At 44.7% G+C, this 14,017-nt stretch overlaps 1 protein-coding gene across 1 annotated transcript in view; it reads left to right on the forward strand.

Moving 5' to 3' along the window:
- LOC126335638 (hemicentin-2-like) overlaps window positions 1–14,017 on the forward strand; it is an 87,663-nt gene that overhangs the window by 32,642 nt on the left and 41,004 nt on the right. Inside the window, 1 exon segment of the mRNA XM_049999093.1 lies at window positions 4,196–4,330. Within this exon segment, the coding sequence (XP_049855050.1) occupies window positions 4,196–4,330 (135 nt within the window).

Here is a 14,017-nt window from a genome sequence, read left to right on the forward strand (position 1 = left end):
GCAGGTCGCACTAGTGTTCAAGAAGGGTAGTAGGAGTAATCCATTTAACTACAGATCTGTATCATTGACGTCGGTTTGCAGTAGGGTTTTGGAGCATATACTGTATTCAAACATTATGAATCACCTCGAAGGGAACGATCTATTGATACGTAATCAGCATGGCTTCAGAAAACATCGCTCTTGTGCAACGCAGCTAGCTCTTTATTCGCACGAAGTAATGGCCGCTATCGACAGGGGATCTCAAGTTGATTCCGTATTTCTAGATTTCCGGAAAGCTTTTGACACCGTTCCTCATAAGCGACTTCTAATCAAGCTGCGGAGCTATGGGGTATCGTCTCAGTTGTGCGACTGGATTCGTGATTTCCTATCAGGAAGGTCGCAGTTCGTAGTAATAGACGGCAAATCATCGAATAAAACTGAAGTGATATCAGGTGTTCCCCAGGGAAGCGTCCTGGGACCTCTACTGTTCCTGATCTATATAAATGACCTGGGTGACAATCTGAGCAGTTCTCTTAGACTGTTCGCAGATGATGCTGTAATTTACCGTCTAGTAAGGTCATCCGAAGACCAGTATCAGTTGCAAAGCGATTTAGAAAAGATTGCTGTATGGTGTGTCAGGTGGCAGTTGACGCTAAATAACGAAAAGTGTGAGATGATCCACATGAGTTCCAAAAGAAATCCGTTGGAATTCGATTACTCGATAAATAGTACAATTCTCAAGGCTGTCAATTCAACTAAGTACCTGGGTATTAAAATTACGAACAACTTCAGTTGGAAGGACCACATAGATAATATTGTCGGGAAGGCGAGCCAAAGGTTGCGTTTCATTGGCAGGACACTTAGAAGATGCAACAAGTCCACTAAAGAGACAGCTTACACTACACTCGTTCGTCCTCTGTTAGAATATTGCTGCGCGGTGTGGGATCCTTACCAGGTAGGATTGACGGAGGACATCGAAAGGGTGCAAAAAAGGGCAGCTCGTTTTGTATTATCACGTTATAGGGGAGAGAGTGTGGCAGATATGATACACGAGTTGGGATGGAAGTCATTAAAGCATAGACGTTTTTCGTCGCGGCGAGACCTTTTTACGAAATTTCAGTCACCAACTTTCTCTTCCGAATGCGAAAATATTTTGTTGAGCCCAACCTACATAGGTAGGAATGATCATCAAAATAAAATAATAGAAATCAGAGCTCGAACAGAAAGGTTTAGGTGTTCGTTTTTCCCGCTCGCTGTTCGGGAGTGGAATAGTAGAGAGGTAGTATGATTGTGGTTCGATGAACCCTCTGCCAAGCACTTAAATGTGAATTGCAGAGTAGTCATGTAGATGTAGATGTAAATTGGTCAGCCGTACTACGATCAACTCAGAAAAGGTACGTAATTGTAAGTGTTGGACCGTGCATGCTCTGATGTGACGTCATTCCTTCCGGCGTCGAGGCCCACGAGAAAGACGGGCCCTTACGCCACGAAGGTAGTCCTGAACTCGCTCGCTCGCTCAGCTCAGCAGACAAAATGCGATGACGAGCTCAGGCAGCCACTGCAGACATGGGAGTGCTACTGAAACGTGGCACAGCTCCTTTGAGCAGTATCTCGCTGCCATAATCATTTGCAGACAAGGACCAATGCTTCCAGGCTGTCTGTCTCGCAGCTGGGCGTGTACGTACTAAGGAGAATTGCATCTTCCACTGGAATCTGCTATTATGAAGTCTTACTGATTAACAGTGCTACAGCAAAATTTAATTTAAGATCAGTACTCGATATAAATGGTATAACGGCTTGTTGATAGTATTTCGTCTCTTCTGCTTAACAGTACTCATTACATGCTGGAAGTTGTGCCTTCTGCAACTGATAATCATTTTAGCATGATTTGATTTTATTGTACGCCTGTACAGCTCTAACAAATTATAAGTAGGCCCATGGACTTCCCATCATTATAGGACTAGTAACAGTGAGATTCCATAATAGCGGATTCCAGCAGAAGATTCAGTTTTCGTTTGTACGGACACGCCAAGTTAAGAGTTAACAGGTGTAGAATCGTAGTTTGTCTGCTGATTTGAGCGAGCGACCGACCGCAGGACTACCTTCGTGACGTACGCGCCGCGGCCTGTCTTTCTCGTAGGCCTCGTTCTGTCATTATGAGTGCTACGTTTGCTCACAGCCTTGGTTCAGTGCTTTCCTTTGTGACGTATTGTGGGAGCACAGAACATGACGGATTTTTTAGAAACAATTGACGTAATAACGCTGTGGTTGAATGGTCAACCACGACTGTAATTCGTCGTCACAGATTTGACTGCCGCTGCTGTCATCATTTTGTGCCATTATTTTACTGCCCACAAGGGTTAAACTGTTAACTACTAATTTAAATTTATTTAAACTGTTCAATTCATATGTGTAAAATTAATATATTCAGTATAGTTACGATTATTATCCTTGTAAGCCAGAGGGCTACAGATAGCCCACTGTAGCAATTGGTAAAATTTTACACAAACCGCCTCTGATCTGGCCACCACAAAAAAAAATCGTGACACTAGACGAGCTGTGGAAAGACGGGAGATCATGGTTTAGAGCTGCAGCAGGAGCTCAGATTCAGGAAGAATTGGACGGGAAATCGCCCGTGACCTTTCCAAACGAACCGTCCTGGCATCTCTCTCTGCTATTCTGGGGGGAATTTAAGAAAACCTTGATCTGGACTACCAGTTGGCGATTTTAACCAGTCCCTCCTGAATACTTGTCCAGTTTCTGCGTTTCACACCTCGCTCGTTGACGAGCTCAGGCAGCCACTGCAGACGTGGGAGTGCCGCTGAAATGTGCCACGGCTCCTTTGAGCAGTATCTCGCTGCCCTAAACATTTCCAGACAAGGATTCATTGTCTATCTTTCTCCTTACAACTTATCTTAGAGTAAAGATTAAGGAAAGGCAAACATACGTTTCTAGCATTTGTAGACTTAGAGAAAGCTTTTGACTATGTCGACTGGAATACTCTCTTGCAAATTCTAAAGTTGGCAGGGGTAAAATATAGGGAGCGAAAGGCTATTTACAATTTGTACAGAAACCAGATCGCAGTTATAAGAGTCGAGGGGCATGAAAGGGAAGCAGTCGTTGGGAAGGGAGTGAGACAGGGTTGTAGCCTCTCCCCGTTGTTATTCAACCTGTATATTGAGCAAGCAGTTAAGGAAACAAAAGGAAAATACGGAGTAGGTATTAAAATCCACGGAGAAGAAATAAAAACTTTGAGGTTCGCCGATGACATCGTAATTCTATCAGAGACAGCAAAGGACTTGGAAGAGCAGTTGAATGGAATGGACAGTGTCTTGAAAGGAGGATATAAGATGAACATCAGCAACAGTAAAACGAGGATAATGGAATGTAGTCGAATTAAGTTGGGTCATGCTGAGGGAGTTAGATTAGGAAACGAGACACTTAAAGCAGTAAATGAGTTTTGCTATTTGGGGAGAAAAATAACTGATGATGGTCGAAGTAGAGAGGATATAAAATGTAGACTGGCAATGGCAAGGAAAGCGTTTCTGAAGAAGAGAAATTTGTTAACATCGAGTATAGATTTAAGTATCAGGAAGTCGTTTCTGAAAGTATTTGTATGGAGTGTAGCCATGTATGGAAGTAAAACATGGTCGATAAACAGTTTGGACAAGAAGAGAATAGAAGCTTTCGAAATGTGGTGCTACAGAAGAATGCTGAAGATTAGATGGGTAGATCACATAACAAATGAGGAGGTATTGTATAGAACTGTGGAGAAGAGGAATTTGTGGCACAATGTGACAAGAAGAAGGGACCGGTTGGTAGGACATGTTCTGAGGCATCAAGGGATCACAAATGTAGCATTGGAGGGTAGCATGGAGGGTAAAAGTCGTAGAGGGAGACCAAGAGATGAATATAGTAAGCAGATTCAGAAGGATGTAGGTTGCAGTAAGTACTGGGAGATGAAGAAACTTGCACAGGATAGAGTAGCGTGGAGAGCTGCATCAAACCAGTCTCAGGACTGAAGACCACAACAACAACAACATGGCACCTATGCTTCCAGGCTGTCTGTCTCGATAGCTGCTGGCGCAGAATTTTGTTTGGTAATGTAGAGGTGTTTCAACTGAATTGGAGAGGTAAAGTGAGCAATAGTTATATCGGTCATGTCATCGCTGAAGTGGTTGCGCGTGCTTACGTTGTGTTTTTCCGTTCTGTGCAGACGACGGCCCGCCGCCTGTGGCGCAGTCTGGCGACGGCTTCCTGAACTTCAGCGCCATCAGCCGGCAGCACAGCGGCTGGTACAAGTGCACCAGCGGCGATGCCAGCTCGCTGGGCTACTTCCTCAACGTGCTGTGTGAGTGCACCGCGCCGCCTGCTCTGCCCGCCCATTCCGTCTGCACCGGTCTGCACGGCAAGCTGAGAGCTCTCCTGCTCTCACACAGCTGTACTGCACTGTGCCTTCCGTCGTACCATAGTTATACAACCTGTGTATCCCACAAGATCGCTGGATGTTTTCGTCTACTGTTTTTCAATCACAGTTCTTCCTCCCATGAGCAGAATCTCTTTTCGCGGTAGGTCGTTCGCCTTTCTCCTGCCCTTCAACTATCCCTTTCACCATGGTAGGTTTACTGGAGTAGGTTAGGGACACGCACCTCGCCGAAGTGCCATTCAGTTGAAAGACTCGCACCATGCCACTGCGCTACACGGAATTGTCATTATCATTATTGTTATTACCTGTTCTCCACTGTGCTCTGCCGTTTATTCTCTTTTGCAAGAAACTGTAGGAAGTACACATATACCTTACACATATACCTTACACATATTTTTTTCTACAGGTGAATTTTTGGCGCCACTGTTTCCTTTGTTGTCATTTTTCATTAATTTTGCCATATTTTTAGTTATCTGCTCTTAACAAATAATCAACACCCGCTGGCCTCTACCTAGCGAGGTAGTCCAATGGTTAGCACACTGCACTCGCACTCGGGAGGACGACGGTTCAAACCCGCGTCCAGCCATCCTGATTGACGTTTCCTGTGATTTCCCTAAATAGCTTCATGCAAATGCCACGATGGTTCCTTTGAAAGGGCACGGCCGACTTTTATTCCCTGTCCTTCCCTCATCCGATGGGACCGATAATCTCGCTGCTTGGTCCCCTCCCCAAAATCAACCAAGCAACCACCCGCTGATCTTTGTATAAGTGTGCCTTGCAATAAAATTGCACAATTCTGTCTTTTGTATAACATACGACTGTACATAATTTCGTGCTTTATACGTATTAAAATACACTCATGCTCATAAATTAAGGATAATACTGATACATGGTGAAACAACGCTCTGGTGGGCGGTTTGCGGGTTTAAATCAGCTCAGGGTATGACGAGTGCAGCGAGTAAGAATGCAGATGTTTTCAGAAGTACTAATGGTGCTGTGTGTTGAAAATGGCTCAAAGAACACATATTGATGACGTTATGAGGGGTAGAATACTAGGGCGACTGGAAGCTGGTCAAACACAGTAGGCCGTAGCAAGGGCCCGCCATGTGCCACAAAGTGTGATCTCACGATTATGGCAACGATTCCAGCAAACGGAAAACATGTCCTGCCGCTGCAGGTAGCCTTGCTCCTGACCTTATCGCAGCCACTGGAACAGCTCCAGACACACAGTCTACAGTCGACTGAACATGGTTTATTCGCCCGGAGACCTGCAAGGTGCATTCCACCGACCCCTGGTCACAGGAGAGCCCGTAAAACCTGGAAACAGTGGCGTTTTGTAACACATGTGTTTCGGGGCGGTTTTCTCACCTTATCCCCAATACCGTGGACTTATAGATTTGTGTCGTGTGTGTTCCCTATGTGCCTATGCTATTAGCGACAGTTTTGTGAAGTGCCACATTGTCTGGCACCACATTCTGCAATTATCCTTAATTTATGAGCATGAGTATATTTATACCTTTATTTCTAGGCACATCATTGATTTTGTGACAACCTAGAAATACCTATCGTCAAGTAATACTCCTTCATTAACTTCAGTTCACGTCTTCTAATTCTATGAAATATATTTACCCACAGTTACTGCTTTGTTGTTTCTGATTACAAGATCATAAATTTACGGTTTCTTACATACACCTAATATCCAGATGACTGTACTTTGCCATGAGGAGACAGGCACTTGGACCATGTGAAGAAAAATGCTTTCAACAGATAAACATTTCCGAGCTTTCCAAAAACATGGAAAAACAGCTCTGATATACACACAAGTAAGTTCCGTTTCTATTTCTATGAGCGGCGGCGCTACGATCGCAGGTCCAAGCACTCGCGGCAGTTACTCTGAGCCAAGGAGAAGACATGTACGCCATTTTCAGGTCGCTGCTGCCAAAGTGTGTTTTGTAGTGCTTCTTTATAATGTCAGACGTAACTGAAAATGCCGCCGCCTGTGAAATCAGATCTGTGATTCGTTATAAATGCAAAGAAAGTTAAACCAAAGGAAATTCATCGGCAAATCTGCGAGGTTTACGGACAAAATGCTTTGAGTAATTCAATGTTTAGAAGATGGGTCAGACTGTACAATGAAGGACGTGATCAAGTGCACGATGAAGAACGAAGTGGACGCCCTTCTGTGTTTACTGGTGAACTGGTTCACACAATTGAAGACAAGATTAAGCACAACCGTAAGTTTACACCTAGTCCCCTTGCTATGGACGTTCCGCAAATCTCACAATCACTAATTCATGAAATCGTTACTGAAAAACTGAAATTTCGAAAACTTTTCTCACGTTGGCTACCCAAAATTCTTACTGAACAACACAAAAAAACAACGGATGGGCAATCCACTTCAGTTTTTGACACGCTGCAATGAAGAAGGCGATGGTTTTCTTTCTCGGATTGTCACTGGGGATGAAACTTGGGTATCGTACGACACCCCTGAAACAAAACGGCAATCAGTGGAATAGAGGCACACTTCATCCCCAACGAAGGTTAATCCTAAGCAAATCATATCACCTCGAAAAGTCATGTGTACCGTTTTTGGGACAGAAAAGACATTTTGCTGATCGATTTCTTACCCCAATGCCAAACAATCAATGCACATGGTAACTGCGAGACCATTAATAAATTGTGCCGCGTAATATAGAACAAGCGCCGAGCATTACTGCAAAAGGTGTTGTTTATTTCCACGACAATGCCCGACCTCACACGGCGACTGTGACCAAACAACTCTTACAGGAATTTCACTGGGACGCGTTTGATCATCCTCCGTACAGCCCAGACCTCGCTCCTAGCGACTTTCACCTCTTCTGGCACCTAAAATTCTGTCCTAGGCGGTCAACACGTCAACGATGATGACGAGCTGAAAGAACATGTTATCACATGGTTGAATACACAGGCGGCAACCTTCTACACTCCTGGAAATTGAAATAAGAACACCGTGAATTCATTGTCCCAGGAAGGGGAAACTTTATTGACACATTCCTGGGGTCAGATACATCACATGATCACACTGACAGAACCACAGGCACATAGACACAGGCAACAGAGCATGCACAATGTCGGCACTAGTACAGTGTATATCCACCTTTCGCAGCAATGCAGGCTGCTATTCTCCCATGGAGACGATCGTAGAGATGCTGGATGTAGTCCTGTGGAACGGCTTGCCATGCCATTTCCACCTGGCGCCTCAGTTGGACCAGCGTTCGTGCTGGACGTGCAGACTGCGTCAGACGACGCTTCATCCAGTCCCAAACATGCTCAATGGGGGACAGATCCGGAGATCTTGCTGGCCAGGGTAGTTGACTTAAACCTTCTAGAGCACGTTGGGTGGCACGGGATACATGTGGACGTGCATTGTCCTGTTGGAACAGCTAGTTCCAACTGGATGTACCGTGCACTATTCAGTGTCCCCTCGACGATCACCAGAGGTGTACGGCCAGTGTAGGAGATCGCTCCCCACACCATGATGCCGGGTGTTGGCCCTGTGTGCCTCGGTCGTATGCAGTCCTGATTGTGGCGCTCACCTGCACGGCGCCAAACACGCATACGACCATCATTGGCACCAAGGCAGAAGCGACTCTCATCGCTGAAGACGACACGTCTCCATTCGTCCCTCCATTCACGCCTGTCGCGACACCACTGGAGGCGGGCTGCACGATGTTGGGGCGTGAGCGGAAGACGGCCTAACGGTGTGCGGGACCGTAGCCCAGCTTCGTGGGGACGGTTGCGAATGGTCCTCGCCGATACCCCAGGAGCAACAGTGTCCCTAATTTGCTGGGAAGTGGCGGTGCGGTCCCCTACGGCACTGCGTAGGATCCTACGGTCTTGGCGTGCATCCGTGCGTCGCTGCTGTCCGGTCCCAGGTCGACGGGCACGTGCACCTTCCGCCGACCACTGGCGACAACATCGATGTACTGTGGAGACCTCACGCCCCACGTGTTGAGCAATTCGGCGGTACGTCCACCCGGCCTCCCGCATGCCCACTATACGCCCTCGCTCAAAGTCCGTCAAGTGCACATACGGTTCACGTCCACGCTGTCGCGGCATGCTACCAGTGTTAAAGACTGCGATGGAGCTCCGTATGCCACGGCAAACTGGCTGACACTGACGGCGGCGGTGCACAAATGCTGCGCAGCTAGCGCCATTCGACGGCCAACACCGCGGTTCCTGGTGTGTCCGCTGTGCCGTGCGTGTGATCATTGCTTGTACAGCCCTCTCGCAGTGTCCGGAGCAAGTATGGTGGGTCTGACACACCGGTGTCAATGTGTTCTTTTTTCCATTTCCAGGAGTGTACGAAGAACGCATACGAAAACTTGTGCCACGCTATGACAAGTGCCTACCGAATTTCGGAAGCTATGTAGGAAAGTAGTTTTACAGTTTTAGATTTTTGTACAATAAATATTTTTTTCTGTATCTGTACACGTTAATTTTATAAAACCAAACGTAACTTACTTTGTGGACATACTTCATAGTACAGTATCGGAAGATGCTGCAAAGTTGGTGGCTCTCTTTAGGCACAGCCTTTTATCCTTTCCCATGACCGGTAATACTGGTAGCTACAGGTTGAGAGGGCACTGATTGGTGAAATAAAAGTGATGTCAGGAGAACATCACATGTAGTGGGTAGCTTAAAAAAGAAAAAAAAAAAAGAAATAAAGAAAAGAGGGGATGAAAATCAGATCATTGGTTTTTTGGGTTTTTGATGTTTCACCTCTTCTTGGTAGGATATTTTGTTAAATAAACAATTATATCCTAGCGAACCAATATAACATTATCGATGACTGGTGGTTGAGTTTTTCCTTGTGGTAAGAATGGAGCAATCAGTTCTTTTCTGAATTTGAAATAAGACTTCATCTCTGTGATTAGCACTGAACACCTCAGTACTCCACAGGTCGCACTCTCAGATGGAGTAGCCGACTAGGGACCGGTGTTTGAGCCGTCAGCAGGTCGGTCCTAGCGTCAAACTGCATGGGAGTGTGACACCGTAACACCACTCTGCTCATATTACACTGAAGATTACCGCGATCATAGCTACCAGCTCTAGCGTGTTAGAACAATCGAAAGTTTGAACTTCAAATTCATGACTCGTTACACCATCCCACATTCGTCAATCTGTCCTCAGATCCTGTGGGTTTCTTTGCTACGCTGTTCAGATAAGGAGTCGTTGTAATCGTTATACAGTCACGCTGAGACAAATGTCACGAAGACAAATGTCAGGGCCTCAATGTTTCAGAGATTTATTCGATCTGTTGCGGACATTAATTGCAGTATTGGCTCTTATTGGTGCCTGAATCACTATTAGTTATGATCCAGTTAAATTCATTTGTATACCATGAAGGGTTTTTCAACTTATACGAAAGGCATTCCTGAGAATCCTAGGAAATCCTGGCCCTGTGTTAAATCACCAGTCTGGTGTGGCAATAGATGACAACAAAAGGGATGCTGAAGTTTACGTGCACCCATTCGAAGGACATGGCCCACTCACACAAGACGTATACTTTTCGAAGTTCTGCGGTGTTTGGTCTCTTGCACGTTTCATCAAATTTTTGTATTAGCATATGAGATAGAATGTCAGCTCCATTGTAATCATGATAGTGCAAAGTAATCTTATAACCAGTTTAAATCATAACAGGTGGCATGTCTCAGTAAATTATGATCTCCATTGGTGTAATGAATGGAAGACACTGTCTGGATCACAATGTTTTTTTTTATGAGAGGTTTCCATCCAGGAATCAGACCAGCAGATCATCTTCACATCTATGTTTGGAAATGGAAAAAAAGGGGCGACATTGTAAAAATATTTACATAAGTTGTAAGCCTCTAGTTCTCGTTTCTAATTCGGATTACATGCAAGTATGTGTGCGAAAATATGTCTGAAGTTACCCCTCATATAGAAAGTTTAGAACCACGAATTCATATAATAACGCACTTTTAAGGAATAATCAGAAAAGAAGAGCAGACGTAACCTACTTTGCACAGCATAGTAATAATGGACATAATTATATCGTTGTCATAAACATATGAATTAACATGAATAATGTGTAAGCGATCGCTCTCATAGCCAAGTTGCATGCATTGGGTACGTTTGGACAAGTGTGTAAGCTGCAGAGTCTTGTGCCACAAGGAAGCAAGGGAGAGGATGTTGTTATGGGTGGTCGGTATCCTCTTTCCACAACACAATTGCACACATGGATTAATGCGGTTGTCTATTTACATGAACAAGAAGCTGCTACTTAATTTGAATAGCGTCCGTGTTTTACGGTACAGCTGATCAGCAACAGTCCTCTTGCAAACAGATGTAATGTCAATAAAACCAGTCCCGCTATCGTCGCTAATGTGGTCACTATGTACTGACGAAATAAAGCCACTCCATGTGTAAATTGCATATGCCAAACTGGATGACTGCGTGGGTGAGTGAATCCTTCTGGTCAGCGGCGGCGGCGTAAATACTTGCTGTCGAGAGGGCATTGGCAGCCTGCTGCTTGTGGGTGTGTCTCTGGCCTCTCTCGTGATAGGAGCACTTGACCCAGTGCCTACTAATCGATCTTCCCTTCATATTTTCTGACCGGTGTGCTGGCGACAGCTTACGCTAGCACATGGACAAAATTTTTCTCTTCACTTTTTCAATATATGAAGTGATCAGCTGACACCTTCCTCAGCAACTGCAGCTGCTGACTTACGTTGACTTAGCTTGCACAATCATGAAGACAAAATACATAAAGCATATTGCTCACACTAGTTACTGAAATGTGTAAATACTGATAGTAATGGTACTACATAAAAGTTGCGATTTCTGCTGAAAGCAGGGTGATCGTTGCGTGAAATGACTTGAAACTGACTGCAAAGTTAAACTCAGCCACTTTGGCGCACAGAACATACGTGCATTTAAATATGCTGCACAAAAATACAGAATCACCATGGACACAACACGTTATCAAGCCGTTGTGATTCAAAAAGCTTCCATTCGTCTTGGAATGAATAAATAGATCCTGCATGGTTCTCAATGGAATCTCATAACATTATTCCTACAAATTAGCCGCAACTTGATACAACGATGATGGGGGTGGATTGCGATCACGGTCCATTCTCAATAATATTGAGATATGGTGAGCTTGGTGGCCAGGAGAGATGTAAAAGTTCATCCACGTGCACACAAGGTGCGATCTGTGTGGACAGGGAGCCCTGTCGTCTTGCAACAGTATCACAATTAGAGAACAAACTTTTCACCACGAAATGATCCTGATCAGCCAAATGGGTTACATAATCCTTGGCAGTATTGCTATCTAACAGAGTATCCATGGAATACCACAATATGGCTGTCCAAACTATCACCCAACCCCCACCATGTTTCGCTCTTGGGACGTAAATTCTGTCAGAAGTTGTAAACAGGTTGAAACAAGTCAAATTACTTTCCTCCAGTGCTGCCTAGTCCAGATTCTATGTCTTCTATACCACGTTTCCCTGTTATGCGCATTTGCGTCACTGACGATTGATCTTCGAAGCCAGTTCATCCTGGATTTCCCTGCTAATAGAGCCCCTAACTGTTGTTTTGGTGTTGAGAGGGTTCGTAACGGCGACATTCAGTTCTGCGGTCACTTTTTTTGTTGTTGTCACAGTCCTCTTTAGAAAGTGTCGCCCGTGTTGTGAGTTATCCTATGATGTTTATCCGCTTTCCCCTGAGTGCGGTATGAATCTTCATACGGTGCCTCTCACAACTACACCAAACACTCTTCTGACGACGGCTGACACTTGCGACGTATTGAGGACGTTGCACAGGTGCCGTACGTGGTCAAATACAGCACCACAAGCCGCAGGTTTGTCTAGTATCTGCATTATTTCCAAGCATGCATTTGTTGCAGCGTTTCCACATTTTACCCAACCACTGTAGAACGTGGTACAAAAACACATAACATGTGAAATATTTGAACAAATGAAAGTCTATGTACCTCAGAAAACATTAAAAGAAGCACAATAAATGGCTATGTTAAAATGCCGTAATATTTCAACGGATTAATGTAAATCCGATTCTGCACCGTGCTTCGAGAAGCCAGACATCTTACAAAAATACGAACGCAACATTTCAACATAGAAAGCACTCGCTACAGTTCTGAAAATATTTACGGTATCGCCCTAACACATTGCAATACGAATCATAAAAGAGGCACAGATTACTAGCACAATGTCAGTGACAGAACGGCAGACTCTGATTAAGCTGGACTGAAATCTTACCCGACTACAGGGCGTCTTAATCACACCCGCCCATGCCAGGCCGCATCATGCAGTTAAACTCGACTCGACTCTCGCTTCCTTCATGCGAGAAACACTCTTTCCTAGCAGTCCATTTGCCGCGCTAGTTTATCACTGGTTCGCGGATACCGGAACTTCAAAAGAGTTTTTTCGTGCCATTCTACTCAACGTGTCAAGTACAGTCACATTTTCAGCGATCGCCATCTCGGTACGGGATGCAGAGCCGGGGAAAAAATGCGACGCTCTCGAGTTCTGTGTTGAGTAGCATGGTGACGGGTTCTTATGTTGGTGATTCATTTGTCACGCTCAACGGCGATAGATGGCACTCAGGAGGCCTATCTGCGTTTCCTCCGTTTTGCTGTGCAGGCAGTATCTGTACTGAGTTTAGAGCTGAACAGTGTTTGCAACATTCATTGTTGGGGACAACAAATGCCCTGAGGACGCGTAAGTGCTCCTAGTGAACAACTCCAGCCATTGTGGGCTTGCTGCACATGGTGGGCGCAATCTGTCGGTAATGTGTCGCTAATTTCAGCAGTGGTCTGTGGAACATTACCGGAACGTCCGAGTAAAGGCCCCCGTAAACGTTCAAACGTTTTGTCTAACTTAAATGTGCTTGCCAAATACGTGTGCGGTGCAGTTTGATGCGTTTGTCATGGACATATGGTGTTTGACTTGCCTGAGACAAATTTAGATTGAGAGAAAGTTTAAAAAGGTGGCAGACGTGTTAATATTTCGCCACATTTGTTCTGTGAAAAATTGCTTTATAACGATTTTATCTCATTGTATCCTGAGTTTCCATTACTATGAAAGCTACGATCAAGTATAAAAACAAAATAGCACTGACAAATACCGAAATAGTAGACGAGTAGAAGTACCACATTTTCCCCCTCCATATATTACGCATGAAGCGGTTATAAACAAAAGCATTACTTTACGCATACAATGATATACAAGCGGAGTGGAATAAAATAAAGGAGATCGAAGCTCTCGGATCCTTCCACGGGTGATGTGGGCTATATGTTACCACGTTGCCGTATTTTAATAACTTGTCATTAGGCGACCAAGTAGAAGAGAATAAATTTTCGGAAACTTCTTTCGAGTTTCTTAATGTGAGGGCGAAATAGCACTAAGCAACTTTTTAAACGTTTCACTGTCCATCCGCAGAAATCTGATGTAATGATCAGGCTCTGAGTGAAACATTTCCGTTAACAGGCTTCCAGTTGCATGTTTCTCATTTTAAACCATCCCCTGGTGCAGCTTCCTGTTTCTTCTTCTACAAACACAGTGCCAGAGTCAATCTTAGAAATGCTTTACC

Source organism: Schistocerca gregaria, chromosome 2 (assembly GCF_023897955.1).
Source record: "Schistocerca gregaria isolate iqSchGreg1 chromosome 2, iqSchGreg1.2, whole genome shotgun sequence".
In the NCBI taxonomy this organism is placed as follows: domain Eukaryota; kingdom Metazoa; phylum Arthropoda; class Insecta; order Orthoptera; family Acrididae; genus Schistocerca; species Schistocerca gregaria.